Source organism: Microcaecilia unicolor, chromosome 6 (genome assembly GCF_901765095.1).
Source record: "Microcaecilia unicolor chromosome 6, aMicUni1.1, whole genome shotgun sequence".
In the NCBI taxonomy this organism is placed as follows: domain Eukaryota; kingdom Metazoa; phylum Chordata; class Amphibia; order Gymnophiona; family Siphonopidae; genus Microcaecilia; species Microcaecilia unicolor.
In genome coordinates, this window is record NC_044036.1 from 151511924 (window position 1) to 151538299 (window position 26376).

Below are 26376 nucleotides of genomic sequence, written 5' to 3' on the forward strand. Positions count from 1 at the left end.
AATTTTGAATGCAGTTAATAGTATTTTTAATTGGGCCACTAATTGCATTTAAACATTTTTGATTCAACAGCTGCTATAATTGAAATGTAGTGTAGCATGCTGCTGGTTAGAGAAAAGAATCTCAAGGTGATGTACAAAAGTTTTCAGAAGGGATCCCTTTTTCAGCTGTCATACAAAGAATTTTAATTGTGTGAATGCCAGTAATTTATTTGAGCTATTTTTCATAAAACTGTTTTATACAAATTGCCATACAAGGGGCAGTATGCATTCATTGCAGTCTGATGTAAGGTTGACGGTTTTTCAGTTACGTGCGTGTTTTTCTTTCCTCAAATATTTATTTGATAAGGAAGGTGCATTGACTGCATTCCGGAAAACATATGACAAAACTGTGGCTCTGGGTCATCGTTTGGATATTGTGTTCTATCTCCTAAGGATTGGCCTATTTTATATGGATAATGACCTCATCACACGAAACACTGAAAAAGCAAAAAGGTAGCTCTGAGTTTTTAAATTTCCGTTTAAATTAACTACATTTTTATGGTGGTGAGCGCTTTATTTTTGCGATAAATATATACATTTTATTAGATTATCTGTATCAAAGTTGTAAGGTTTTTATAGAATATGCTACGCTTTGAATGCAGATGCATAGTTTGTGTACTGCAGTGCTGGCAATGTTGCATATCAGTAATTCAGCTTAATTCATCATATTGGTATATTTAGATGCTGGTCAACCATAGCCCCTCCTTAAGCAGCTGAAATGCTCAGTGGCTGAATATCTCTGAAGCAAAGGCAGGACAATTTTGTATCACTAACCATATGAGAATTTAAACTATGTATTTCATGTTATTTCCCACCTCATGCAAACATTCAGGGGCCCTTTTATTAAGCTGCGTAGGTGCCAATGCATGCCCACCGCGTGTCAGTTTTGAGTTACTGCCTGGCTACTGCGTGGCCCTTGCGGTAATTTCATTTTTGATGCACATCCCCTACATGCATCAGAAAATATTTTTATTTTCTGGCACATGGGCGGTAATCAGCATTTTACGCTCGTAGACCATTACCGCTTGGTTACCACGTGAAGCCTTACCGCTAGGTCAATGGCTGGCAGTAAGGTCTCAGACCCAAAATGGACATGCGTCAATTTTAATTTTGCTGCACGTCTATTTTTGGCAAAAATTTAAAAAGGCATTTTTTACAGGTGCGCTGAAAAATTATTCTGGGTGCGCACAAAATATGCATCTACAGTACCGCAGTCCATTTTTCATTGTGTCTTTGTAAAAGGGCCCCTCACAATCAGCAAAATCAGTCAGTGACGTTGAAAAATATTGGGGTCAGTGTTCACTTAGGAGCCGGTGTTTAAATACTGTCTCTGCACCAACACGCATATTCAGCACTGCTATAGATATAAGTAGTGCTGGAAAAAAAAACATATGATGAGCTTACTGTGCCAGCTCTGTTTGTCTAGTTTAGGCCTTTTGATGGATAAGTTAGCTGGATAGAGGCTATCACTATTGTCCGATTAATTTCTCAGCCTGCCCTCTTTGCACCTTTTCTCCGCCTATTTCTTACACAGATCATACAAGGCTGTTCAGACAGATGTGTGGCCCAATACTATCCATATAATGTTTGAGCTTATTCTGTGTACGCCTGTGACCAGTGAATTTGTAACTAGCTTTGAATAAAGGCCTGATTTTGTTTCTCATTTTGAAACTTGAATATTATGACAACAGGACAATGCCAAATTCCTTCCATCTGTGTCACCTAATATATATTTTTAAAAATCTATTTTTTTTTTTTTTTAAAGCCTCATTGAGGAAGGAGGCGACTGGGACAGGCGAAATCGCTTGAAAGTCTATCAGGGTCTTTACTGTGTGGCTATTCGAGACTTTAAGCAGGCTGCGGAGCTCTTTTTGGATACGGTGTCTACTTTTACATCTTATGAACTGATGGATTATAAAACATTTGTAACATATACTGTATACGTCAGTATGATTGCACTAGAAAGACCTGACCTCAGAGAAAAGGTAATAAAATAAAGCTCATTTCATTTGTAAAGAAATGATAATTTATCTGTTTAAAATCATCAGATAATGCCACTTAGTGTTTGAGATTTCATTTAGAGTACTGTGTACAATACAGGATAGAGTTGGTCCAGAATGCAACTACTAAAAAGTGGTGATCTTCATCAGACATATGGGGACAGACTTAAAAGATCTCAATATAAATGCTTTGGAAGAAAGGCGGGAGAGGAAAGATATGATAGATGTGTATATATCTCTGTGGTATAACTGCACAGTAGACAGGCCTCTTTCAACCTGAAAAGAAGCTCTGGAATGAGGGGGGGCATAGGGTGAAAGTGAAAGGGGATAGATTCAGGAGTAATCTAAAGAAATACTAAGGTGGTGGCTTGTGGAACAGCCTCCCAGTGGAGTTGGTAGAGACGAGGATGGAATCTGAGGATCTCTAAGGGAGCGGAAGAGACAGCAGAGATGAATTGGTATGGATGGGCAGACTGGGTAGGCTATATGGTCTTTATCTGTTGTCATGTTTTATGAACTTCGAAATGCTATTTGAGGGGTACGCTTTTGGCATACTGTCAGCAGCTGGGACTGAAATTTTGTGCTTCATTACTGAGGATGTTTTTATGTCCGTAGGTTATTAAAGGTGCAGAGATCCTAGAGGTGCTACATGGTTTACCAACAGTGCGACAATATCTTTTTTCATTATATGAATGTCGGTACTCTGTTTTCTTCCAGTCATTAGGTAAGAGTGGATTTAATGCGTTTGTTTTTATAAAATATTATACTGTATATACTTGTCTATAAGTTGAGAAATTTTGACTTCAAAATTTCATCAATAAACCAGGGTTGTCTTATGTATAGGTCATTCTCATCAGTGCCATAGCACTTTTGCTATTGCTAGCTTTATGGAAATACAGTGAACTGGCTGTGCTTACGTTGCTTGAGTGAACAGAGTGGAGGAGTGGCCTAATGGTTAGTGAAGCGGACTTTGATTCTGGCGACCTGGGTTTGATTCCTACTGCAGCTCCTTGTGACCTTGGGCAAGTCACTTAACTCTCTGTTGCTCCAGGTACAAAAACATTGTGAGCCCTCTAGGGACAGAGAAAGTACCTGCATATAATGTATCTGCATTATGTATACAGCGCTGCATATATCTAGTAGCGCAATAGAAATGATTAGTAGTAGTAATCTGGCTGTGCTGAAGTTCCATAAGAGTACCACCAGTGCTCTATATATCCCTGGTGTGAGAAGAACTCTTATTCAGGGTGGGCTTGTACAATGTTCTAATTAGAGAAGTTTGCAAGAGGTGAGACTGAGGAATGATATAAATAGTAGAGATTGTTTAAATGTTCTGGATGATTGAAAGTTTGTGTGAGCATGTACACTGAGAAGAGGGCAAGCCTGCAATTTATCAGCTTTTCTTTGGTCTAAAGAAGAAAAAGAGGGTGTGGGTGCTGAGGAATACTGATTCCTGAATAAAACATTCTCAGTGACTAGGAAGGGTGAAAATACATTTTGCTTTAGTGAACTTGCCGAAGTTTAGAGTGAGACTTATCAGTGAGGGTTAAATACATAATCCTCACATACTGAAATCTGGTGGATGATTTTATTTATTTAAAAATAAAAATCTATTCTACATATTCTAAAGTTCACAGCAGATTACAAAGTAAACGTATATAATCAATTACACATCAACAAGAAGTATATTACATAACTTAAAAATGCAAAAAATTACCAACACAAAAAATGAGAAACCTGTCCTTTCAACTACTTCCTGAATTCCAAATAAAAAAAACCTGCTTTTCCTAATTATATTTTAATGCCTTTTGGAACAGATATATTTTTAATTGTTTTCTAAATGCCAGATGAGAATCCATTTTCCGAAGCTTGAGGTCTAGGGCCCACTACTTGGAATGTAGCGTTTCTTAATTCAAGTAAACTAAATGAACAAAAACTAGGGACCTGATCTGATCTCAGTGTCCTGAGTAGTGTCAAGATCTTAAAATGAATCCGCATGTTAATAGGTAGCCAATGCAGGTTGGAGAAAACTGGAGTGATATGATCAAATCTCACAGTATTTGTTGTTAAACGAGCTGCCGAATTCTGTGCCCCCTGCAAAGCTTCAAAGAAACTATAGGTAGCCCATCAAGAAGAGCATTACAATAATCAAAATGCAGCAAAACTATACTCTGTACAAAAAAACAGATATTGAGAGCAGATTTCAACCTCCAAAGGAGTCTGTTTAAAAAAAAAAAAAACTCTTAATATACTACTACTACTACGTAACATTTCTAAAGCACTACCAGGGTCACGCAGTGCTGTACAATTTTAACAAGGAAGGACAATTTCAAATTGCTTCTCAGAGTAAGCAAAGAATCCAGTACAACCCCTAGATAATGAATCTCAGTTAAAATTGGAATAGCACTTCTATCCAGTTCAAAACTAGGACAATCCCCATTTCCAGCCCTGGATAAAAATAAAACCTGTGTTTTGGCAATGTATAAAAATCTGTTTGCAGACATCCATTTTTTTGAATCAACTGTTTCCTTATGACTTTACGTCTGTTCTGACCCTGTTGAAATCTGTGGAGCTATTGAAAGGGGGATGGGTTTGGAAAAGATAGGGGTGATGCCGGACAGGAGGGAGAGAGAGGGGTAGCAATGTTGGACCCCGAGATGGAGGGGAGGAAAAGAGAGGAATATTGTAGGACCCAGCTCACAGCATTTTTGGCCATTTTTAGTCCCAAAACTGCCCTTGATGTATACACGAGATCGACTTAGACGAGTACATATGCTAGTCCTTAAATTTTAAATCTAAAAAGTGTTGGTTTTAAATGTATTTGGTTTTTTTTGTCTTACAGCTGTTGTAGAACAGGAGCTTAAAAAAGATTGGCTGTTTGCTCCTCACTATCGCTATTACGTAAGAGAGATGAGAATCCATGCATACAGCCAGCTATTAGAATCCTACAGGTCACTAACGCTTGGTTACATGGCAGAAGCTTTTGGAGTTAGCGTGGAATTCATAGATCAGTAAGTCCAAGTAGCTTTTATTAATAATAAATTTCCATACATTAGTGTTTTTTCTGTAATGCATTCAAATAAAACATTTAGGTAGCAGGGTTTTTTTTTCTAATGACAGCAGGATTTAAGTAGCACTGGGTGATTTCACCAGTGGAGCCCGGTGTAGGAAACAGTACTTCAGCAACTTTTCCAGAAACATTTCAGTAGCCTCACCATGCATGCTGGCCTGTTCCCATCTGCCGCTGTCGTACTGGACCACCTTAGTCTATCGTAAGCTAAAGGAGTACAACTCATTGGGGAGGTGGGAGGATTGTGAGGATTTAAGTCCTGCTGCTCTCAGAGAACACTTGCTACTGGTAAGTAACTTTGTTTTCTCCAAGGACAAGCAGGGCTATAAAATCCTCACATTTGGGACTCCCTACCTATAGGCTGCCTTCAGCAGAAAAAGGGAAACAACACAAGTGGTGGTGCACCCGCAGATAACCAATATTTTTGGCAGTTTGCTGATGGGCTGTTTTTAACCCTTTATTTATTGAGGCAGCCTGAAAATGATTGAGAAGTGCCTAGGGAGGAAGAAGTTGGATTCTAAACCCCAAATAGATTCTGGAGTACTGTTTGGCCAGATCTCCTGTCATGTTGGGAGTACTATTGTAGGCAGTAGTGAGATGTGAATGTATGGGCAGGTTTCCATATTACAGCTCTGCAAATCTCCTCTGTGGAGTCCGATCTCTAGTGGGCTACCTATGTAGCCATTGCTCTGAGAGATGAACTGTGACATGGCCCTTTAGATTCCGCCCAATCTTGGCATTAGCAAAGGAAGTGTGGTTTACTAGCCTGTGAGAAAGTGTGTGTTTGCCAATGGCAGCCCCCATCCCGTTTAGGTCAAAAAGACAAGCTGGGTAGACTTTCTGTGTTCTTTAGTATGCTCCAGGTAGAAGACCAAAGTATTCAGTGTGCTTTCACCTTTATGGACATGAGGTTTTGTTAAAATGTTTGTGAGGACTGTTGCCTCATTAAAGTGGAATTCCAACACAACTTTAGGAAGGAATTTCAGATGGGTGCAAAAAAGCACTGTATATTGACAATTTAGTATAAGGCTGATCAGTTACTAGGGTCTGGAGTTCACTAACCCTTTATGATGAACTGACAGCCACCAAAAATAAGAATTTCCAGATCAGGACTTCTAGTGGCTCAAAAGGAGCTTTCATCAGCTGGGGTAAAACCAGCATTGAGGTCCTATGACACTGTGGGAGGTTTCATAAGTAGCAAGCCCCACATAAACCAAAGAACTCTAAAGGTTTATTGCATTGAAGGTAAGCCCAACTACACTAAGGTGAACCTTCAGACCTTTCTCTGAGAAATGTAGAAGGTATTCAAGCTGTTTTTGTGTAAGGCAAGTGAAGGGATCCATGGTCTTGTCCTCGCACGAGACAATGTGAACCTCTTGACATCCAAGCTGGGAGAGCTAGGGCTTCAATGTTGGTGTGCCCTGCTCTTGCATGACCAATATTGAACATTTTAATCAGATGGTCTGTGAAATTGGAGTGTTTTCCACAGAAGTGAAAACAACACTTGCCCTATGGATTATGAGAATCATGGTTTCCTGATCTTGCTTGAGCTTCAGAATGGTCTTCACTGTAAGGAATATGGAGGATACATACACAGAAGACTCTGTCCCCAATGTGAAAGGAAGGCATCCAAGTCTAGTTTGCCATGCAACCCTATCCTGGAGAAAAGTGAGGTTAATTCTCGAATAGAGTAGCAAGGGAATGCCCCACTCTAGAAAGATTATGTAAACAACTTTGTCATCCAGTCCCTATGTGTGGGGTCACAAGACTCAACTCAGTTTGTACACAAGAAAGTTGTCCTTTCCCACTAGATGCGTGGCCCTGAGATACATTCTGTGAGAAATGGTCAATTTCCACAATCTGATGGTTTCCCACTACAAAGATATATGACCTCTTTCCTGTCTGCTTATGTAATACTAGTAAAAAAGGCCCATTTCTGTTTTAAAGGAAACGGGCGCTAGCAAGGTTTTCCTTGGAGTGTGTATGTTTGAGAGAGTGTGAATGTGCGAGTGTGTGTGTGTGTGTGTGACAGAGAGAGAGTGAGACTGGGTGTGAGTGTGTGTGAGAATGAGAGTATGTGCCATGGTCCTCCCCCCTCTCTCCCAGTTCCAGGGTCGTCCCCCCCGGTATGTCTCCCATTTGCAGGGCCCCCCCCCTCCTGCCCTCCCCCCTCCCAGTTGCAGGGTCTGTGTGTCTCCCCCTCCTTTTGTCCAGTGTAAACAGCAGTAAAAACGACAATGAGAAGCAGCTCCTAGGGTTCCTTTTTTATTGAGTGTATAGGAATGACGGCTGCTTTGGGGAGTGGAATCAGAGATTAAGTAATGGGCTTCCTTGCTTACCATAGACTTGCTTTGTTCACTTCCACTTCTGTCTGTTGAACGTGCTGCAGCATGTCATAGGTTTGCTTGCTTTCTTTTGGGTGGAATTGGACCCGCAGCGCTTTCCCTCCCCCCCTCCTTTGACTCTCCACTACTGGACCCCGACCCCCGCCCTGATCCCTCACCCTCTTCCTCCGCTCGCCGTCTCGCCTCCCTCCCTCTTCGTCCTCTCCGACGCCCGTTCGCCGTGTCGCCGCCCTCCCTCATCGTGCTTTCCGATTGAGGGCGGTTAGTTCTGTAGGTTGGCAGGCAGGGGGAAGAGTAGGGAAACACGCTCCGTGTGTTTCCCTACTCCTCCCCCTGCCTGGGTCGCTGTTTGCTGCTGGCTGGGTTGCCGTTTCGTGCTGGCTGGGTCGTGTTTTGTTGCTGGGCGTCGGGCTGGAGGCGCAGCCAATCAGTGGCACTTCAGGAATGACGTCACTTTTATCTACTCCACTTTTCTGAGCAGCTCTGGCCGGCATCCACGGTTCCAGGCAGCCTCAGAATGTTGGAGGTGCAGCCAATCAGTGGCACTTCAGGAATGACATCCCTTTTATCTACTTCACTTTTCTGAGCAGCTCTGGCCGGAATCCACGGTTCCAGGCAGCCTCAGAATGTTGGAGGTGAGAATTATTATATAGGACATGGCCCCTTGGTTGTCCTAGGATGACTTTGTTAAACATCCAGTTTCTGAAAGCCTTTAGAGCAGTGGTTCCCAAACTTTTTCAGTTCACAGTGCCCTTAGTGTCCAGATAATTTTTTGTGGAGCCCCTCCCCCGATCACACATTTCCTTTCAGGTTCAAAGGGTCACCCCCCCTCACAACTGCACATTTCTCTGGGACACCATAAATCTCATGCAGCATCTCTCCCTTTCCCCTCCATCCCTATATCCAACATTTCTCCCTCTATGTCCAAGAATCATACCCCTCGCTTCCCCCCCCCCCCAGGAAAACTTTCTGCTTCACTGGGTCCATAGCAGCGATTCACACATACTGTCTGCCTACCCTGGGGGGTAGGAAATGGCAGGCAGCGTGTGGGAATCGCTACCGCTGTTGTGCTGCAGTTTCTGAAAACCCCCAGATTTTAATGGGTCTGCATATTATTTGGACTTTGCATTACGCACCCCCCCCCCCCCCCCAAATGTTGTTAATTTTGGAAACCACTTCAATATTCTTATGTAGGAGATGTATTGGTGAACCTGAACCTACTGTCCAGATAGAGCTAAGGCTGTACTTTTGAATATTAATCCCAATGTTTTTGAAAATCCAGTAATTTCAGGCATTGAAGATGAGTGGATTTAATATTCAGCTGCTTGGACGTGTGTTTGACTCTTCAAGTGACTACCCTGTGATTTGGCTGTAATAAGTGACAGTGTCTCTAGCAGTTGTCTCTTGTCCCAGGCTGAAGAGCTGACTTGGACAGTGTGCACCTTCCTCGAATGCTTATATATTAGAGCCAAGAGCTAAAGTGTTTCTGTGAGAGGTTGTTTCCTCACTGATATGTTGGCTACACAGTGGCTCTGGTTTGTTTGCTAGCTACCTTTTTTTTTTTTTTCTTTTTAATCCATTTTCCTTCCTTATTAACATCTTTACTTAATGTTTTCTGTATTGTGCTGTGCAGCAGAGAATAGTCCAGAGGGAGATGGGGGAAGTGCAGTTTGTGACAGGAATAGTTCTGCAGATGAGTTAAAACACCACCAACAAAAAAAGTTTGTACTGCAGCTATAATAGTTAGCTTTATAGTATAGATAAGGTAAAATTATGTATAATCATACCTGATAATTTTCTTTCCATTAATCATAGCTGATCAATCCATAGACTGGTGGGTTGTGTCCATCTACCAGCAGGTGGAGATAGAGAGCAAACTTTTGCCTCCCTATATGTGGTCATGTGCTGCCGGAAACTCCTCAGTATGTCGATATCAAAGCTCCATCCGCAGGACTCAGCACTTAGAGAATTACACCCACGAAGGGACACTCTGCCCAGCTCACCACCGCCGAAACGGGGGAGGGGAATTAACCCAGCTCATCCCCACACAAGTGGGGGAGGGGAATCCGTCCAGCTCATCCCCGCGGAGCGGGGGAGGGACACCACACCCGCCGATGCGGGGGGATCTGGCTTATCCTGCAACCGCAACCGCGGAGGAGCTGACTGACCCTAACACCGCCGAAGCGGGAGGGGTACAAAGCTGCCCTACAGCCGCACGAAGCGGGAGGGAGTGCCGGCAGAATTTATGTCTCAATCCAGCCCCGTAAAACGGAGGGGAGAGGAATGCAGCAGCTCACTGTAACACAAACTCGTCTCAACTCTTGAAGAATCCAAGTGAAAGAAGAACTTGAACACGAAGTCCTCCTGAAGTAACTGAAGGCTAAACTTGAACCTAAAATTCAACCAGAATATAAACAGTACAGATATCTGGGAGGGGCTATGGATTGATCAGCTATGATTAATGGAAAGAAAATTATCAGGTATGATTATACATAATTTTACCTTCCATATCATCAAGCTGATCAATCCATAGACTGGTGGGATGTACCGAAGCAGTACTCACCCAGGGCGGGACATAGAAATCCCTGACCTCAACACTGAAGCTCCAAACCGGGCCTCCGCCCGTGCAGCCACAGTCAAACGGTAATGCTTGGAGAATGTATGAGCCGAAGCCCCGTTGCCGCCTTGCATATCTCTTCCAAGGAGACGGATCCGGCCTCTGCCATCGAGGCCGCCTGAGCTCTCGTGGAGTGAGCCTTCAGCTGGATAGGCGGCACCTTCCCCGCGGCCACAAAAGCCGCTGCAATGGCTTCCTTGACCCATCTTGCCACTGTAGGCTTAGCAGCCTGCAGACCCTTACGAGGACCTGCAAACAGGACAAACAGATGATCCGATTTCCGGAAATCATTGGTCACTTCCAAGTATCTGATGATGACTCGTCTCACATCCAGATATTCAAGAGCGGAGTACTCCTCTGGGTAGTCCTCCCTACGAAAGGAAGGGAGACAGAGCTGCTGATTCACATGGAAGCGAGAAACAATCTTGGGCAGGAAGGAAGGCACTGTGCGAATAGTCACTCCTGCCTCAGTGAACTGCAGAAAAGGCTCTCGACATGAGAGCGCCTGGAGCTCGGAAACTCTTCTGGCTGAAGTGATAGCCACCAAAAAGACTGCTTTCAACGTCAGGTCTTTCAGAGATGCCCTCGACAAGGGTTCAACAGGCGGCTTCTGCAATGCTCTTATCACCAGGTTGAGATTCCACGCAGGCACCACTGAGTGCAGAGGAGGGCGCAGGTGATTAACTCCCTTGAGAAAGCGCACCACATCTGACTGCGAAGCCAGGGAAGCACCCTTCAGGCGGCCCCTGAAGCAAGCCAGAGCCGCTACCTGGACTTTAAGGGAACTGAGCGACAGGCCTTTCTCCAGACCTTCTTGCAGGAACGCCAACACTGAAGAAATTGGAGCAGTGAAGGGAGAAAGTGAGCCTGCTTCACACCATGCTGCAAAGATACGCCAAACCCTGGCGTAAGCAGTAGAAGTAGAGCGCTTCCTCGCTCTCAGCATAGTGGCGATGACCTTGTCTGAGAAGCCCTTCTTCCTCAGACGCTGCCGCTCAATAGCCAGGCCGTAAGACCAAAGGGAGAGGGATCCTCCATCACCACGGGACCCTGATGTAACAGGCCCTGCTCCACTGACAGCCGCAGTGGATCATCGACTGAGAGCCTGATCAAGTCCGCATACCAGGGACGTCTGGGCCAATCCGGACCCACCAGGATTACCCTGCCGGGATGCTTTGCCACCCGGTCTAGCACCCTGCCCAACATGGGCCAGGGCGGGAACACATAGAGGAGCTCTTGGGTCGGCCACTGTTGGAGAAGAGCATCTACTCCCAGGGATCGAGGGTCCCGTCCTCTGCTGAAAAAGCGCGGCACTTGGCAATTGGCCGATGACGCCATCAGATCTAGGCTCGGCTGGCCCCAGCGCTTCGTGATGTCCAAGAACGCCTGAGCAGATAGTTGCCACTCTCCGGGCTCCAAGGTATGGCGACTGAGAAAGTCCGCCTTGACATTCATGACTCCGGCAATGTGGGCCGCTGAAAGCTGCTCCAGGTTCGCTTCCGCCCACTGGCAAAGACTCATAGCCTCCTTGGCTAGAGGGCGCTCTTGGTACCTCCCTGGCGGTTGATATAGGCCACAGCTGTGGCATTGTCCGACAGGACCCGTACAGGCTACAACACCAGTACCGGGATGAACTCCAATAACACCAACCGAATGGCTCTGAGTTCCAGGAGGTTGATAGACCACTTGCCTCTGCAGGAGACTAGAGCCCCTGCGCTGTCCTTCCCAAGCAGTGGGCTCCCCAGCCCATCAAAGAGGCGTCAAAGTGACGACAGTCCACTCCGGGGTCACCAGAGGCAATCCTGCAGACAACTTGTCTGTCTGCGTCCACCAGCTCAGCGCCTTGCGCACTGCTGGGTCCACGGAAAGGCGCACAGCATAATCCTCCGACATCGGAGTCCAGCGCAGCAGCAGAGATAGCTGTAGTGGTCTCATATGAGCCCTGGCCCAGGGCACTACTTCCATCGTGGCCGTCATAGAGCCCAACAGCTGCACGTAGTCCCAAGCCCGAATAGGAGAGGCTACTAGGAACTAGTCCACCTGAGCCTGAAGCTTGACAATCCGATTGTCTGGCAGGAACACTCTGCCCACTTGGGTGTCGAATCGAACTCCCAGATACTCCAGGGACTGAGTCGGGCGCAGCTGGCTCTTCTTCCAGTTGATGATCCATCCCAGGGAGCTCACCAGAGCAACTACCCGGTCCATAGCTTTGACGCACTCTGCATAAGAGGGGGCTCGGATCAACCAGACGTCCAGATAAGGATGGACTTGTACTCCTTCCTTTAGCAGGAAGGCCGCTATGACCCCCATTACTTTGGAAAAGGTCCGCGGAGCAGTAGCCAACCCGAAAGGGAGGGCTCTGAACTGGAAGTGTCGTCTCAGGACTGTAAAACGCAGAAAGCGTTGGAGAGGAGGCCAGATGGGAATATGCAGGTACGCTTCCTTGATGTCCAAGGAAGCCAAGAACTCTCCTGCCTCCACTGCCGCTATAACAGAGCGGAGAGTCTCCATGCGAAAGTGCCTCACTTTCCAGGCCCGATTGACCCCTTTGAGGTCGAGGATAGGCCGGACAGAACCTCCTTTCTTTGGAACCACAAAGTAATGGAGTAACGTCCCTTGCCAATCTGATTTTTTGGCACCGGAACGACCGCACCCAGGCGGATCAGGTTGTCCAAGGTCTGCTGCACTGCCACAGCTTGACCGGAGACTTGCAGGGAGAGAGTACAAACCCGTCTCTTAAGGGTTGGCAGAACTCTAGCTTGTAGCCGTCTCTGATGACTTCCAGCACCCACGCGTCTGAAGTTATAGTGGTCCACTCGCCCAGAAACGAGGACAGCCGTCCTCCAATCTGCACTGGGGCGTGGACCAAGGCCCCGTCATTGGGTACGAGACCCTGGGGGAGGACCGGAGGGAGCACCTCCGGGACGGCGGTCTCTGCGAAAGGAATGCTGCTTGGGGGAGAAATTCCTCTTGAAGGAAGAGGGGGCAGAGGAACCCGACTTGCCCGGGCGGTACCGACGGGCTTCCAGCAACCGTCCTCTGGAGGTACCGGGACGAGTACTAGCCCGAGCCCTGACCTCTGGTAATTTCTTGCCCTTAGACGTGCCGAGATCGGTCACGATTTTGTCCAGCTCGACCCCAAAGAGCAGCTTGCCTTTAAAAGGCAATCTAGCCAGGCGGGATTTAGAGGCGTGGTCAGCAGACCAATGTTTCAGCCAAAGCCCCCGCCGCGCAGAGACTGTCTGAGCCATGCCCTTAGCTGAGGCTCTCAAGACATCATACAGCAAGTCTGCCAAATAGGCTAAGCCCGATTCCAGGGCCGGCCAATCAGCCCTCAAGGAAAGATCCGAGGGGGAAGCCCGCTGCACCATAGTCAGGCACGCCCTGGCCACATAGGAGCCGCAAACTGAGGCCTGCAAACTTAACGCAGCTGCCTCAAAGGACGACCTTAAGGCCGCCTCCAATCTTCTGTCTTGGGCGTCCTTTAGGGCCGTGCCACCTTCCACCGGCAACGCCGTTTTCTTAGTCACCGCAGTGATTAAAGAATCCACGGTAGGCCACAGATAGGCCTCACGTTCACTCACAGCCAAAGGATAGAGGCGGGACATAGCCCTAGCCACTTTAAGGCTCGTTTCCGGGACATCCCATTGAGCCGCAATTAAGGTGTGCATGGCATCATGCACGTGGAAGGATCTAGGCGGGCGCTACGTCCCCAGCATAATGGCAGAGCCAACAGGGGCTGAGGGAGAGACGTCCTCCGGAGAGGAAATCTTTAAAGTGTCCATGGCCTGTAACAACAGGTTGGGCAAATCCTCTGGGCTAAAAAGCCGCGCTGCAGAGGGGTCATCCGCTCCATCCGAGCGGGGATCTATCTCCTCCAAGGAATCCGCAAAGGACCGTTGGGAGACCTCAGACACGCTGCCCTCATCTACATCGGAGGAGACAAAGTCCTCCAAGGCCTGGAAATCAACCCGAGGGCGTTTACCTCTGGGAACCTCAACCTCTTTATCAGAAGAGGGAGCAGGGGCAGCGTTTTGCATGAGGAAAGCCTGATGCAGCAGCAAAACAAACTCGGGGGAGAAACCCCCCAGACAGTGCACTTCCGCAGCCTGGGCAACAGCCCTAGACGCACTCTCAACCGGCGCTCGCAATAGCGGGGGAGAGACATGCTGCGCATCCAAAATGGCATCCGGCGCGAAACCTCCGTGAAGGAGCCGCGCGGGAAGAACGGCGCTTAACTTTAGCCGCTTGTGCCGTCGCCCAAATTAAGGGCGTTCATGGCATTAATGTCTCCAACCTCAAGGGCGGCCCACGAAGAAGCCGTCCGAGCCGCGTGGCCGGCCAAGATGGCGGAGGCGAGGAGCGGGGGATGGGCGTTTATGGCGGGAAAAAACCGCCACGCCGGAGGAACGACCGGGACATTCATCGGTCACTAAACTGTCACCCATCAAGGGCGAATCAGGTTGTAAAACCCCCGCATCCCCTCTAGAAGCGCTCCAGCGATCCGGGGAGCGACCCTTTGCGCCCTCGCCCTCCGACGCCATATGCCACGAGGAGAAGAATCGGGGAACCCCCTGCCCGCTATAAAAAGGTAAAATTACCTGCTTGCCGCTCCGAGCTGTAACGAACTGGTGTCCCAGTGAGTAGCTGCAATGAACGTTTAAAGAAACGTCGAATTAAACGCCTTTAAAGACGTTTAAAATTTTTTTTTTTTTTTTTTTTTTTTTAAACGGAGCCAGCGGGAGGGGGGAGAAAAGGAGGGACCTGGCACCACCAGGTTTGCACTTGCTCAAAAGAGCCCTCAACCCCAGGCCTCAACAAAACCTAAGGATTAGGCTTGGAGGCCTAGCCAGAGCTGCTGCTGTGTGTGACCACCACCTGCTGAGATAGAGAACATACTGAGGAGTTTCCGGCAGCACATGACCACATATAGGGAGGCAAAAGTTTGCTCTCTATCTCCACCTGCTGGTAGATGGACACAACCCACCAGTCTATGGATTGATCAGCTTGATGATATGGAAGAATTTATTCAACCAGTTACTAGATTTACACATTTTCATTGTCTTACTGTTTTCTATGAAGTTGAGCTACACTAGTGGATTGTAATAAATTTGATTTGAATTAACGTCTTGGTGCGCAGTGATCAAGTGTGCTGCTTTCAGCTACCTAGACGGCGTGGAGCTCAACAACATATATTTTATAAAGGATATTGAATCATGTATATTGCAAATTAATACATTATACATTGCTAAGCAGAGAACAGCCTACAAAACCTAAATTGTCAGGGTTTTTTCAGTTTATTGTAAGCATAGCATGTGCCTTTTATTCACTCTAGTTGTTAAAATATTTGTAGCAGAAAGATTTAAGTTGTGATCAGGGTGAATGAGTTTTGGAAGGATACCATTTTCCTTGTGTGATAATTCAGTTTGAGGATGGGGAGTAGTGGTCCAAAAGTGTCCGTACTGTATTTAACAAATAATAGCAATTAATCACAATACCCAACGCCACCAAATGTGTATTCTGCTTTGAAATTTTATGACTAGTAGAATTGGACGATCATGTATATTCTATTAAACCTATGCTAAATTGTGTTTTCCTTACTAATCAGGGAACTTTCAAGATTTATTGCAGCTGGAAGACTACATTGCAAAATTGATAAAGTAAATGAGATTGTAGAAACCAATAGGTAAGAGTCTATTTATGCATGTCAGGATCATTGAAGGAGAAGCTTATATATTGGGATTTTCTTAATTTAGGAATTAAACAAGAAGCTCTTTAAAAAAAAAAATAAAGCAAAGGGGGTGGATGGGGGAAGAGATTAGGAGGTTAGTTAAAAACCTGACTTAACTATTTGGTTCTTAACTGGATTCTGTATTTTGTCACATGACTGTATTAAACAAAAAAAAAAGAATTGGTGGGTGGAGCTATGGCATTACATTGCAATTACTGATGTACTTTAACCATCTGCTACCCTGTTTGTCTGTTTCTATAAAATATACGGCACAGCTATTTCTATTGAGCTCAATTGTTCTCAAACCTTATTTTTACATTCTTTGTACAGACCAGACAGTAAGAACTGGCAGTACCAGGAAACCATCAAGAAAGGAGACCTGTTGCTGAACAGGGTTCAGAAACTTTCCAGAGTAATTAACATGTAGTCTTTTGTAAACAAGCGATGACTAGTCAAGATGAATCACACCATTTTGGAGATTAATGATGGATATATTATGTAACTTGGTATTCTGTAATGGGGAAAAAGTTTGTTGTATGGTATGCAGTTTGGAATTTTAAAACATTTTCTGTGAACAGTAGTGCCTGTATAAAAATAAATGTTCTGTTTTCAGAATTGTTGACTTGTCCTTTTTATTATAACAGAAATGCAGTTCAAATATAGGTAGAGATACTGTCAGTTTTGTCACTACACAAAGGCAAAAATGATCTTATACTATAAAATGTTAAGCAAACTTTATATATTGCATCTATTTCAAATGCAAATATTTCTTACAATTATAAGTTTGTTGATTTTATTGTATTTTTCAATAAATTATTATGGATGTATTAGTCTTGCAGAAGTCTTTTCTTTATAGTGGGAGAATGGTTAATACATTTTTCTCCCAGAATGCCTACAGGTGAAGGGAAAAGAAGGATGGGCTTATGATCCATATCACCCTTTCTGGGCTCAGTCTCTTGCATTTACAAACTTATTAAGCTTTGTAGAATCTCCAGTATAAACTAAGGTGACTAAGAATTTGATTCCTCCTTTCCTGCTCTTTGTATTCTTTGAAATGAAGAAAATGGAGTTAGGAGCATTCTAGTTTTGTCTAAATGTGCAAAAATAACTAGAAATGTATTAAGCTTTTCAAAACAAATTGTAATCCAAGCCAATGAATCAGTAATAAAAAAGTAAACGATTTATTTCATTAGTGATTTATTGGATTACAGTTTAATTTTTTTGAATGTTTACTGTATAGCTGTGGCTCTGCTCTTGTTTCCTGGAGGATGCTACTGGTAGCTGCCTTGGGCTGCACATATACACCCATAAACTTAATGATCTGCCAGAAAGCAGCTATGTCATTTTTTCCAAATTATCTACTTAACCTACTACTTTATGCAATACAAGGAACTCATATTTGCACAAAAGAAAATGAATCCCAGCTGTACAGTGATGGTTTATCAGAGCGTTATGGCACTGAAAAACAGTATTAATTCAAATTCTGCCCCCCTCAAAAAAAGTCAGCAAACTATATGCATGTGGTATCTGTCCACATTTAGGATGTCAGTCGCACAACTGTAAAATTAGCCAAATGAGGCTCATAAAACAAACAAAAGGCTAGTGCCTCTTAGCCTAATTAAACTCATCATGCCTTGAGTTCTTAGAGCAATTGACTGTTCTGCATTCAATTCACTCTTAGATGTTCTATTAACTGTAAAATCTTTTTAGGATACTCAGCAATATGGGCCAGTGAGATCAGATACACAAACTGAGCTGTATATTTGAACAAAGGTTCAAGTACCCAAAAAGACACCATGTCGAGGTGTTTAGTGATAATTATTTACATTATGTTTCATTGTCTTTGGCCAAAATCCAGTTGTGTTTTCAAGATTCCCACAATGAATATGTATGTGAGTGGTTTGCATGTATTCAATTCCATTGTCTACAAGTAGATATGCATATTTATTGTAGAAATCTTGAAAACCTGACTGGGTTGTGGTTCTCAAGAACATGGGTCTTAATGGTCAGAAAAATGTAGTCCAAGCTTTCATGAACCAAGTCATAATTTCTTTAAAAAAAAAAGTGTGAAAATAGGTTGGGTTTGTGTATAGTTAATTAATGATGGTAAAGCTTTTTTTTTTTTTTTTTTACTAAAAAGTCACCAATGATATTTATTCTGTGATACAAAGATTTAGTAAACCCAGTGCAAAAACTGATTAATCTGTTAGGCAGTAATGTAAACATACAAAAGCAATGCACACATTAAAAGGAGCCACAGAGGTAACTTTTCACACAAGGTACGCAGCCCTGTGCCTTACCTAAATCATCATCAGTTCCAACTATAATATAATTTGTGAATATTTTTTCAAACTTTTACAAATTGAAGTCAATTTTTAATCATTGAAAATACTATTCACTTGTCTTAATAAATGATTGCTTAGACTGGTGGCAGTCCAGTGCAAATACATATTGCCAAGTTGACACACTATGCATTAAAAAAAATGTACAGTTGGCAAGTAAACATGGAACATAGTATACCTGATTTAGCCAAAACAGGTATACTATGTTCTACCCAAAAATAAGTTGCTTTTCCTTTCAAGTGCATTATCTATTGCCACCCATCCATAAAAACTGTGGCATGAAGACAAAAACCCCTGAAACCTTCAAAACCATGGCTGTTCTCTACAGAATGTTCAATGAATGGCTTTTTCAGCCTCCTAATACAACGCCTGTGTTCAATAATACTTGTCTTTCCTATATCAATTAGTTGACAGGGGCAAATAGCCACATAGATCACACTCTGAATTGCCCATTAAAAAAAATGAGAGAGTTGATATTTCACCAGTGTTACTTTGTGTGAAAAAAACCGTGTTTAAAGGTACAGGTGAAACAGCATACCTACTTTTCAAGTGTTTTTTTTTTTTTTAGGTATAGGCCATCATGATGTTTGTCAGAAAAGTGAGTTTTTTTTAAGGACCTTAAGTTGTCAGAAAGCAACATGAAATTTAAGGAACATATCACCTTATCTGTCTTTCCAACAATGATTCACTTTGTTGGCCTGAGCATTTGTATACAAATCCAAGAGGTAACCCCTTTCAAAATTTTTTTTTTTTACCCAGGATTGATGAAATCAGCATTGTCACAACTTAACCATTTCAACCTTAATGGACAGAAAGGGAAGTTTCTCTTAAGTGACCAATTGAGACAGCTAATTGAGTGTAAAAATTTATTATAAACAGGGTTGTTTTTGTTTTTTTAATACTTGTGGTGAATTTTCCAAAATTTTATTTAAACATATCTAGAAACAAAGGTGATTTCTCTCATAGTGAAGCTTATCTGAAATTGCTATCAACCAATCATAAAATTGCTTTAAAATCTATACACTTAGATTTCTATCTAAAGGCTGTTCTTTCAAAAGTGTTCTCAAAATTGGTAGTATTGGGGGCCATCATATTTTCAAAGCACTTAGCCTTCCAAAGTTCCATAAACCTATGGAACTTTGGAAGGCTAAGTGCTTTGAAAATATGCCTTACCTCAGTGCCCTTAATTTGCTTGTAATAGATGTTGAAACAAAATTTCCTGTAAGGTCCAAAGCTGCAAGTTCTAAAACATATTCTATTTGAATGTATAAAGACAAAAATTCTTGAGTTGATAGTATTTTAATAATGCCAATAACTTTGTTGCATGTGTTTGTGTAAAATGATGAAATATCCATAACAAGATCATTAGGGTATGAAAAATCTTTGAGAATATGAACTTGTGTGGAGTCTCTAATATATAATGGAAGTATAGGGATAAAAGGCCTCATGACGGATTTATGTATTTTTGGTAATACATAGTGGGTATAATAGGATGCCTTAAAGAATAAATACACTGCTCTCCTTTCCTGATCTCACATAAAATTCTTTGGTCACCAATTTTTCTATCACTTTCTTGAATGTAATCTTCTTTGGCCCCTGGCACGTTGCCATTTTGTCAGATTACAGGATTTTTATTCACCTGCAATATCTATATTGCCACCTCTCCATGAAAAACACTTAAACCTGAAAATAATTGCTGTTCCGTTCTTAATGCAGTATACGCATTTAGATTAAATCAGATGTAATCTGAGGTTTTTCTTTAATGTTGGTTTTTCACTGTACATTTAAGTGCTTAATAGGTTTTGCCAAGGAGACTATGCATGCAAATCTCATATGCATATGCATTGTGGATATCCTGAAAACCTGACTGGGTTGAGAAGAACTGGCCTAGTGGAAACCAGGTTTCAAATCCTACTACTTGCACAGAGATATTAAGTTGCATCACCTTCTATTGCCTCAGGCTACGGACTAAAGATGTGAAGTAATTCCCCAAAAGCATGCCTTGCACTAAAATAGGATCAAACATGCAAAAACACCAAGATGTCTGTTTTCCCACTTCGTTATGCATAGCCAGCTTTTTGCAAGGTGCCTTTTTCACTAGAAAACCTTTAGGCAAGTTTATTTAAGTTCTCCATGAATGAGCTACAGTGCTGTAAAAATCGAGAACTCAAATGGGTAAAGTTGCAAAAATGTATCAGCACCTCAATAAGATGTAATTGTTTTTTTCAAGGAGGCAGGCTCGCCTGGTTAAGATTTCATGGTGTGAGGCTTAGAAAGGGGCTCCTGGCCTTGAGGGAGCCTTAAATACCCGGTGGACTAGCGGTCTGGTTCAGTTCCTCTACTGGGGGCTAAAATTGAGGGGGAAAGGGAATGGTACTTGACATACCACCTTTCTGTGTGTTTTGCAACTACATTCAAAGCGGTTTACATAGTATATATAGGTACTTATTTGTATCTGGGGCAATGGCGGGTTAGGTGACTTGCCCAGAGTCACAAGGAGCTGCAGTGGGAATTTAACCCAGTTCCCCAGGATCAAAGTCCACTGTACTAACCACTAGGCTACTCCACATGCCACCCAATCCCCTAGCTAAATAATGCAAAATATGAGTTAGTACAGGTGTCAGATTCTGTGGTATAACCAAAGCAGTTTACATATTATAAACAAGTACTATAGGTATTTTGTACTTGCCTTGAGCAGCAATTTGGAAAGGTAATTAAATCTAAAATCCAAATGTTCACCTATTGTCAAGTTGTGTCTGAAACTGCTGGTTACTGGAGAATGCAGGATTAGTAGTGCCGTTCTGGGAATGGCCAGGATTAGAATGGCAGAATTTACAGGCCAAAGCTAAGGTTCACTGGTTAAGTTTTCTGGAAGTGCTTTCAGAGTAGCCCTTTACTTCCACTGTGACTAAAAACAAGATTACTGGGGGGAGGGGGGGGGGACTCAAGTCTAGTCACTCTTGAAAGTTACTGAAACTCATTTGGGATCCATTCTTAGAGTTACCATTGACCGAAATCTCACACTTGAAAGCCATGTGAAGAATACAACTAGGAAGATGTTCCATTCAATGTGGAAACTCAAAAGAGTAAAACCTTTCTTCCCAAGAGACATTTTTCACAACCTGGTACAATCAATGGTGCTGAGTCATTTAGACTACTGCAATGCACTTTATGCTGGCTGTATTTGCAAATTATCAAGAAACTTCACACAGCCCAAAATACTGCAGCCAGACTCATATTTGGAAAAACAAAATACGAAAGTGCCAAACCCCTAAGAGAAAAACTACACTGGCTTCAATTTAAAGAACGTATTGCGTTCAAGGTCTGCACCTTGGTTCATAAAATCATTCACGGAGATACCCTGGCTTACATGTTAGACCTTATTGACTTGCCACTCAGGAATGCTAAAGATCAACACGCACATTCCTAAATCTTCACTTCCCCAGCTGTAAAGGACCAAAATATAGATTAACACATGCGTCCAGCTTTTCCTACAAGAGCACACAACTGTGGAATGCACTGCCACCTTACCTGAAGACAATTTACGACCTAGTCAACTTTCGTAAATTACTGAAGGCTTCTCTCTTCAACAAGGCATACCACAATGATCAATAATAAGAACTATAACTCATCACCACTTATCTGATATTCTGAATGCTTTCTTTCTATACCTGATTGCTTAATTCTGTTATCTATGTTCTTTGTGTAATACCTATCTTTTACTCCGGAATGGCGAATGACATGACAGAACATTATAAGCCACATTCAGCCTGCAATTAGGTGGGAAAATGTGGGATACAAATGCAACAAATAAATTTCTTAAGACAATTCTGTGAAACACTGAATAGTGTTGGTAAAATGTGGGATACAAATGCAACAAATAAATAAATTTCTTAAGACAATTCTGTGAAACACTGAATAGTGTTAAGTATTGAGGGCTGTTGAACCGCTGTATATTTGACCATATACCCTGTATGTTAAAACACGCCCCCCCTCCCCCCAGAAAACAAGGCACAACCTTTTCTTATAAATAGTATAAATTATTTTATTTACAGAAACTTGTTACAAAACAAATAGACTATATATTTATTTTCTTTTAAATAAACCGAAGTAATTTTTCTATCCCATGACATTTGTTCATGAACTATACAGCAGCCAACACAAAGTCCAGCTGATCAGATGCTCTTGATTATATATACAAATTATCAAACTATTCACACATTTTACATAGGAGATTGCTTTTAAAACCAGGCTCAAAACAGAGCAAGATGCTTTTCGGCCTACATTCACATTGACAAGATGTAGTGCTCACATAAATTACCTTTGAAAAAGTAGATGATTTGCACAATCGCATGTAAAAATGGTTTCTGCTAGACAGTGACATCTTTAATGATCGGTTCAAAGTCCTGCTGCCGCCACCCCCCCCCTCCCCCTTAAGTCGGGCAGAATGCTTGAGAGAAAGAGAAATTCCTTGGCAAGAGAACTCTTACAGGAAGACAACTACATCAGAAGTTGCATTTGGAATCAGTCAATTTAGCTAATGGTGCAAGAGGTACTCATTTCATATTTTGGAATAGTTTTTTTAAACATTTTCCTAGTACATACTTGGATACAACTAAGAAGTGAGAAAAAAAATTCCCAGAGTTAACATTATCATTTGATGCATGAGTGACTTAAGATTCCTTCAACATGATTTAAGAAAGAAATATGGTCACACTAATTACCAATAGCAATAATTACTTGATCCCCCCCCCCCCCCCCCCCCCCCCAATAATTAAAATGCCATAGCTTAAAATCAGGTGGAAATAGTAAGGTCTGCAAATATAACCGAACGTTCAAGTCTTTAAGGAAAAGCTGTCTAAACAGTCCAACATTGAAACTATTAAAATCAGGCACTTTCAGTTTCTCCATTAAACACAAACTATGCTACACCTACAAACAAAGTGAAGCAGTTATCTTAGCTAAATGTAATCTTCTGGGAATCCAGTAACTGATGTAAGGAATGCGACAGACCATTTAGTTGTTCATGTATAATTAACCCACTCCCATGACATCAAAAGGAATGCCACTTTCAAGTGGAGACATCCTCATAAAATGTAAAAGGTACATTATATATCATAAGTATTGGTTTGGCAGTGAACCTCTTCAAATTCTAAAAGGTATTTATTTCCTTTTTTTTTTCCTTTTCTTTTTTTTTTAAATAAATACTAGGATGATCTCAATTGTACCAAAAATGGATATAAGAAAAAAAAGCCTGTGCAAAAATACATATTCAAATATGTACAATCAATTTTTAACAAAATATGTTTTTTTTGTTGAAATAGGGATACCTCAAGATTTTATAATTAATAGAAGAAATTCCAAAATAAAGATATAAAAAGGTATGTTTTTGTATAAGTCTTTGTTCATCATGCAGCAGTTTTTCAAGTGAAGAAAACTGCAGAAGTTTAAAACAAAATCTGTAGGACAGAGCTATACAAAAAATGCATCTTTCATCTCGAACTAAAATTGGTCTATAAATAATAAATCACCACTGCAAATTCACTGTTGCAAGGTAAGCAAAGTTAAACAGTACTTGTGCTCTATTTGAAACTTCCTATACCTTTCACGGTATTAAGCTTTGAAAACATTTTTGTTAAAGCCATTGCCACAAAGTCAATATAAGCAATGCCCTGACAGTTCTACGATTTTGTCACCACAATTTATAATATGTGATTTAGAATTAATGGCATTTGATAGTAAGTTATGCCCTGATAGGATTCTGAGACAAAGCAGATGTCTTTAACCCACCAAGGCTCAGCCATTGTGTTTAGCAATGAGTTTCTGGCCCCTCACGGATACAGCAATGCTCCAAGCTACTTTTCAACTGGCTATTTGCTAGATTCTGACCTGAACCAGCAATGGGATTTCAAAATATGTATTTCTGGGGGCGTTTATAAAATACTACAGTAATTAGTACTGGAAATGTCAGGGCAGAGTTTATCTTGGTCAAAAAAAGTTTGGTGATGAACTACAGTAGCAATACCCAACACTATCAAGTTACTAACCCACTGCACCTTAGGTGTCTCGTATGATGTTCTTTCCAGTTAAACAGCCTAAAGAAAACTATAATAAAAGCCCAGAGACAAAAAAAAAATATTTTACAGTGCATACCACTGCTGTCATGTACCATTTTTAAAATTACAGATCCATACTTGTAGCTTTGTGAAAGTTTAGTACTGTAAAAAGTCTTATGAACAGGTTTAAATTCATCAAAACCAAATTGCACTTGTGATTGAAAATAGCTTTTTGCCCAGTTAAACAATAAAATACTTTGGTTTAGATAAACCAATGAAACAGTCAATTGTTTTTTCTTCCACAATCATTTCCAGGCTATTTCTCATGGCTCTTTTGTCCAAATGTTGTGTTTGGCATTCATGGTCCTAAGTTTCACTCATAATACTGAAGACATCTTTTGCTTGAAAGGATTCCTATTTAAATCTCCATCTGTAAGGGCCCAAGATTGGGGTTTTTTAAAAATCTATTCTTGTAAACAGCAATATTAAAGGGCTCTTTACAGCAGTAGGTGGATGCACAGAGTGCCTTATATCTGCATATACAACAAATCACTAACTGGATTTGTAGATTAGGGACTTCTACACATGGAAGGCACTTGCACTGCCTAGTAAACTTGCTCTGCTAAGGGATGAAGGACCAAATTCAGACTACCTTCACAGCCATGTCCCTGTGCCGATTTTGACAGAGCGATTCAAGCTTTACTAGGGAATAAAGCTCCAACATGCAACTTCAAAATTTGCATCAGCTCTGTAAAACTGTAAATTATTATAATGTAAGAAAATCTACACTGAACAGGGTTCTTGTATACAACTTGGAAACATATCAGCAAAGCCCTTTATACATATGGATAGATTAATGGTGATCTGTCACTATTATGAGATGAAGCAAAATGCCTGTTCTCGCAGGGACCGCTCCTGCCCTTTGCAAGGTGGAAGTGCAACTTCCTTGCATATAATAAGTGGCTTCAAACAAACAGCTAACATGTTTGCAGAGAAATATACTGTACACTAACAGCTAAGAGTTATTCCAATATTTCAACTGTGGGGAGAAGAGCAGCAAACCATCTGACAAATGACTTGGTTAATGTTTCAACACTGTAAACATTAAAAGTGTCGCACACCTTGGGAACAGATACAGACTTATCTATAAAACCAATTTCTCTCCATCTGCATTTTGTTTTCCTTTGTGAAGCCTAATTAAACATTTTAATTTCCAGTTTTGGTTAAGAGTGATTTACTAACACCTGCTTCTGTGCAGGTCACCTAAGAAAATCAAATATTTGAAAATCCTGACAGCTTCTTACTACAAATTACTTGCAAGAGGCTGGACAATATGTAGGCTTTATTATTTTAATTGTGCTATTTCAATATTATCATTGAAATATTGCTACAGGAAAACTAAAGCCATATTCTTTTAGTTAGGATTCTTGTGTTGTGCTGTGCCTACCTACCAGTTAACAGCATGGACAGACATTGTGTAGAAGTGTACAGCAAGGCTTTTCTCCAGAGGGTTTTTTTTTTTTGCCCAGTCCCACAAATAAAATAAAATAAAAAAAACCACACACACACACAAAAACAAAACACAAAAGAAAAAGCAAAAGAACAAAAAACTCAGATTCATAGCAAACCGTTCAGTCCCACCATTAACACTGATAAGAGCAATGTGGCTTGTGTGGCTGAACACCATCCAGTGTCTATGAATAGTATTCACTGCTACAGGCATGGCTTCAGGGAATTCCTATGGTCACTGACAGTCCAGCACATCTTCACACCTGAGAACCATGGGAAGCTGAGATAACTCAAAGGCATCGTGGAGTCCAGAGTGCCAGATGGAGGTTCTGATTGTAGTGAAAGCTGTCCAGTTTCTTTTCTCATCACTCTAATACCAGCTGTCAGGGACGTGCCTTTGGCTTTAAAAGAAAAAGTAATGAAATAAGTAAGCAGTAATGATTACAAATTCGCTTGCACAGGCAAAAGTAGTAAGCTTGTTCGCTATCTCCTCTCCTCGAGAAAAACCCTTTGGTACAATGCATTATCAAACTCTCTACTGGCATAAATCCACTGCAACAATATATGCATGGAAATTTTAAAATCTCTGGAGCCCTTTTACTAAAGTAAAATATATGCAAAGCCTGTTTTGTAACTGTCAGGGGTGTTTCCCAATACCTTCCCATAG

General features: G+C 42.1%; 2 protein-coding genes across 2 annotated transcripts in view; one reads left to right on the top strand and one right to left on the bottom strand.

Moving 5' to 3' along the window:
- Positions 1-16417, top strand: part of PSMD6 (proteasome 26S subunit, non-ATPase 6) — a 23596-nt gene extending 7179 nt beyond the window's left edge. The window contains exons 3-8 of the mRNA XM_030206138.1: positions 347-492; positions 1805-2024; positions 2655-2763; positions 4882-5050; positions 15680-15757; positions 16133-16417. Coding sequence (XP_030061998.1) covers positions 347-492; positions 1805-2024; positions 2655-2763; positions 4882-5050; positions 15680-15757; positions 16133-16229 — 819 coding nt within the window. The 3' untranslated portion in view covers positions 16230-16417. The remainder of the gene's footprint in view (positions 1-346; positions 493-1804; positions 2025-2654; positions 2764-4881; positions 5051-15679; positions 15758-16132) is intronic.
- Positions 16418-22252: 5835 nt separating this feature from the next.
- ATXN7 (ataxin 7) overlaps positions 22253-26376 on the bottom strand; it is a 118314-nt gene continuing 114190 nt past the window's right edge. Inside the window, exon 14 of the mRNA XM_030206337.1 lies at positions 22253-26110. Coding sequence (XP_030062197.1) covers positions 26093-26110 — 18 coding nt within the window. The 3' untranslated portion in view covers positions 22253-26092. The remainder of the gene's footprint in view (positions 26111-26376) is intronic.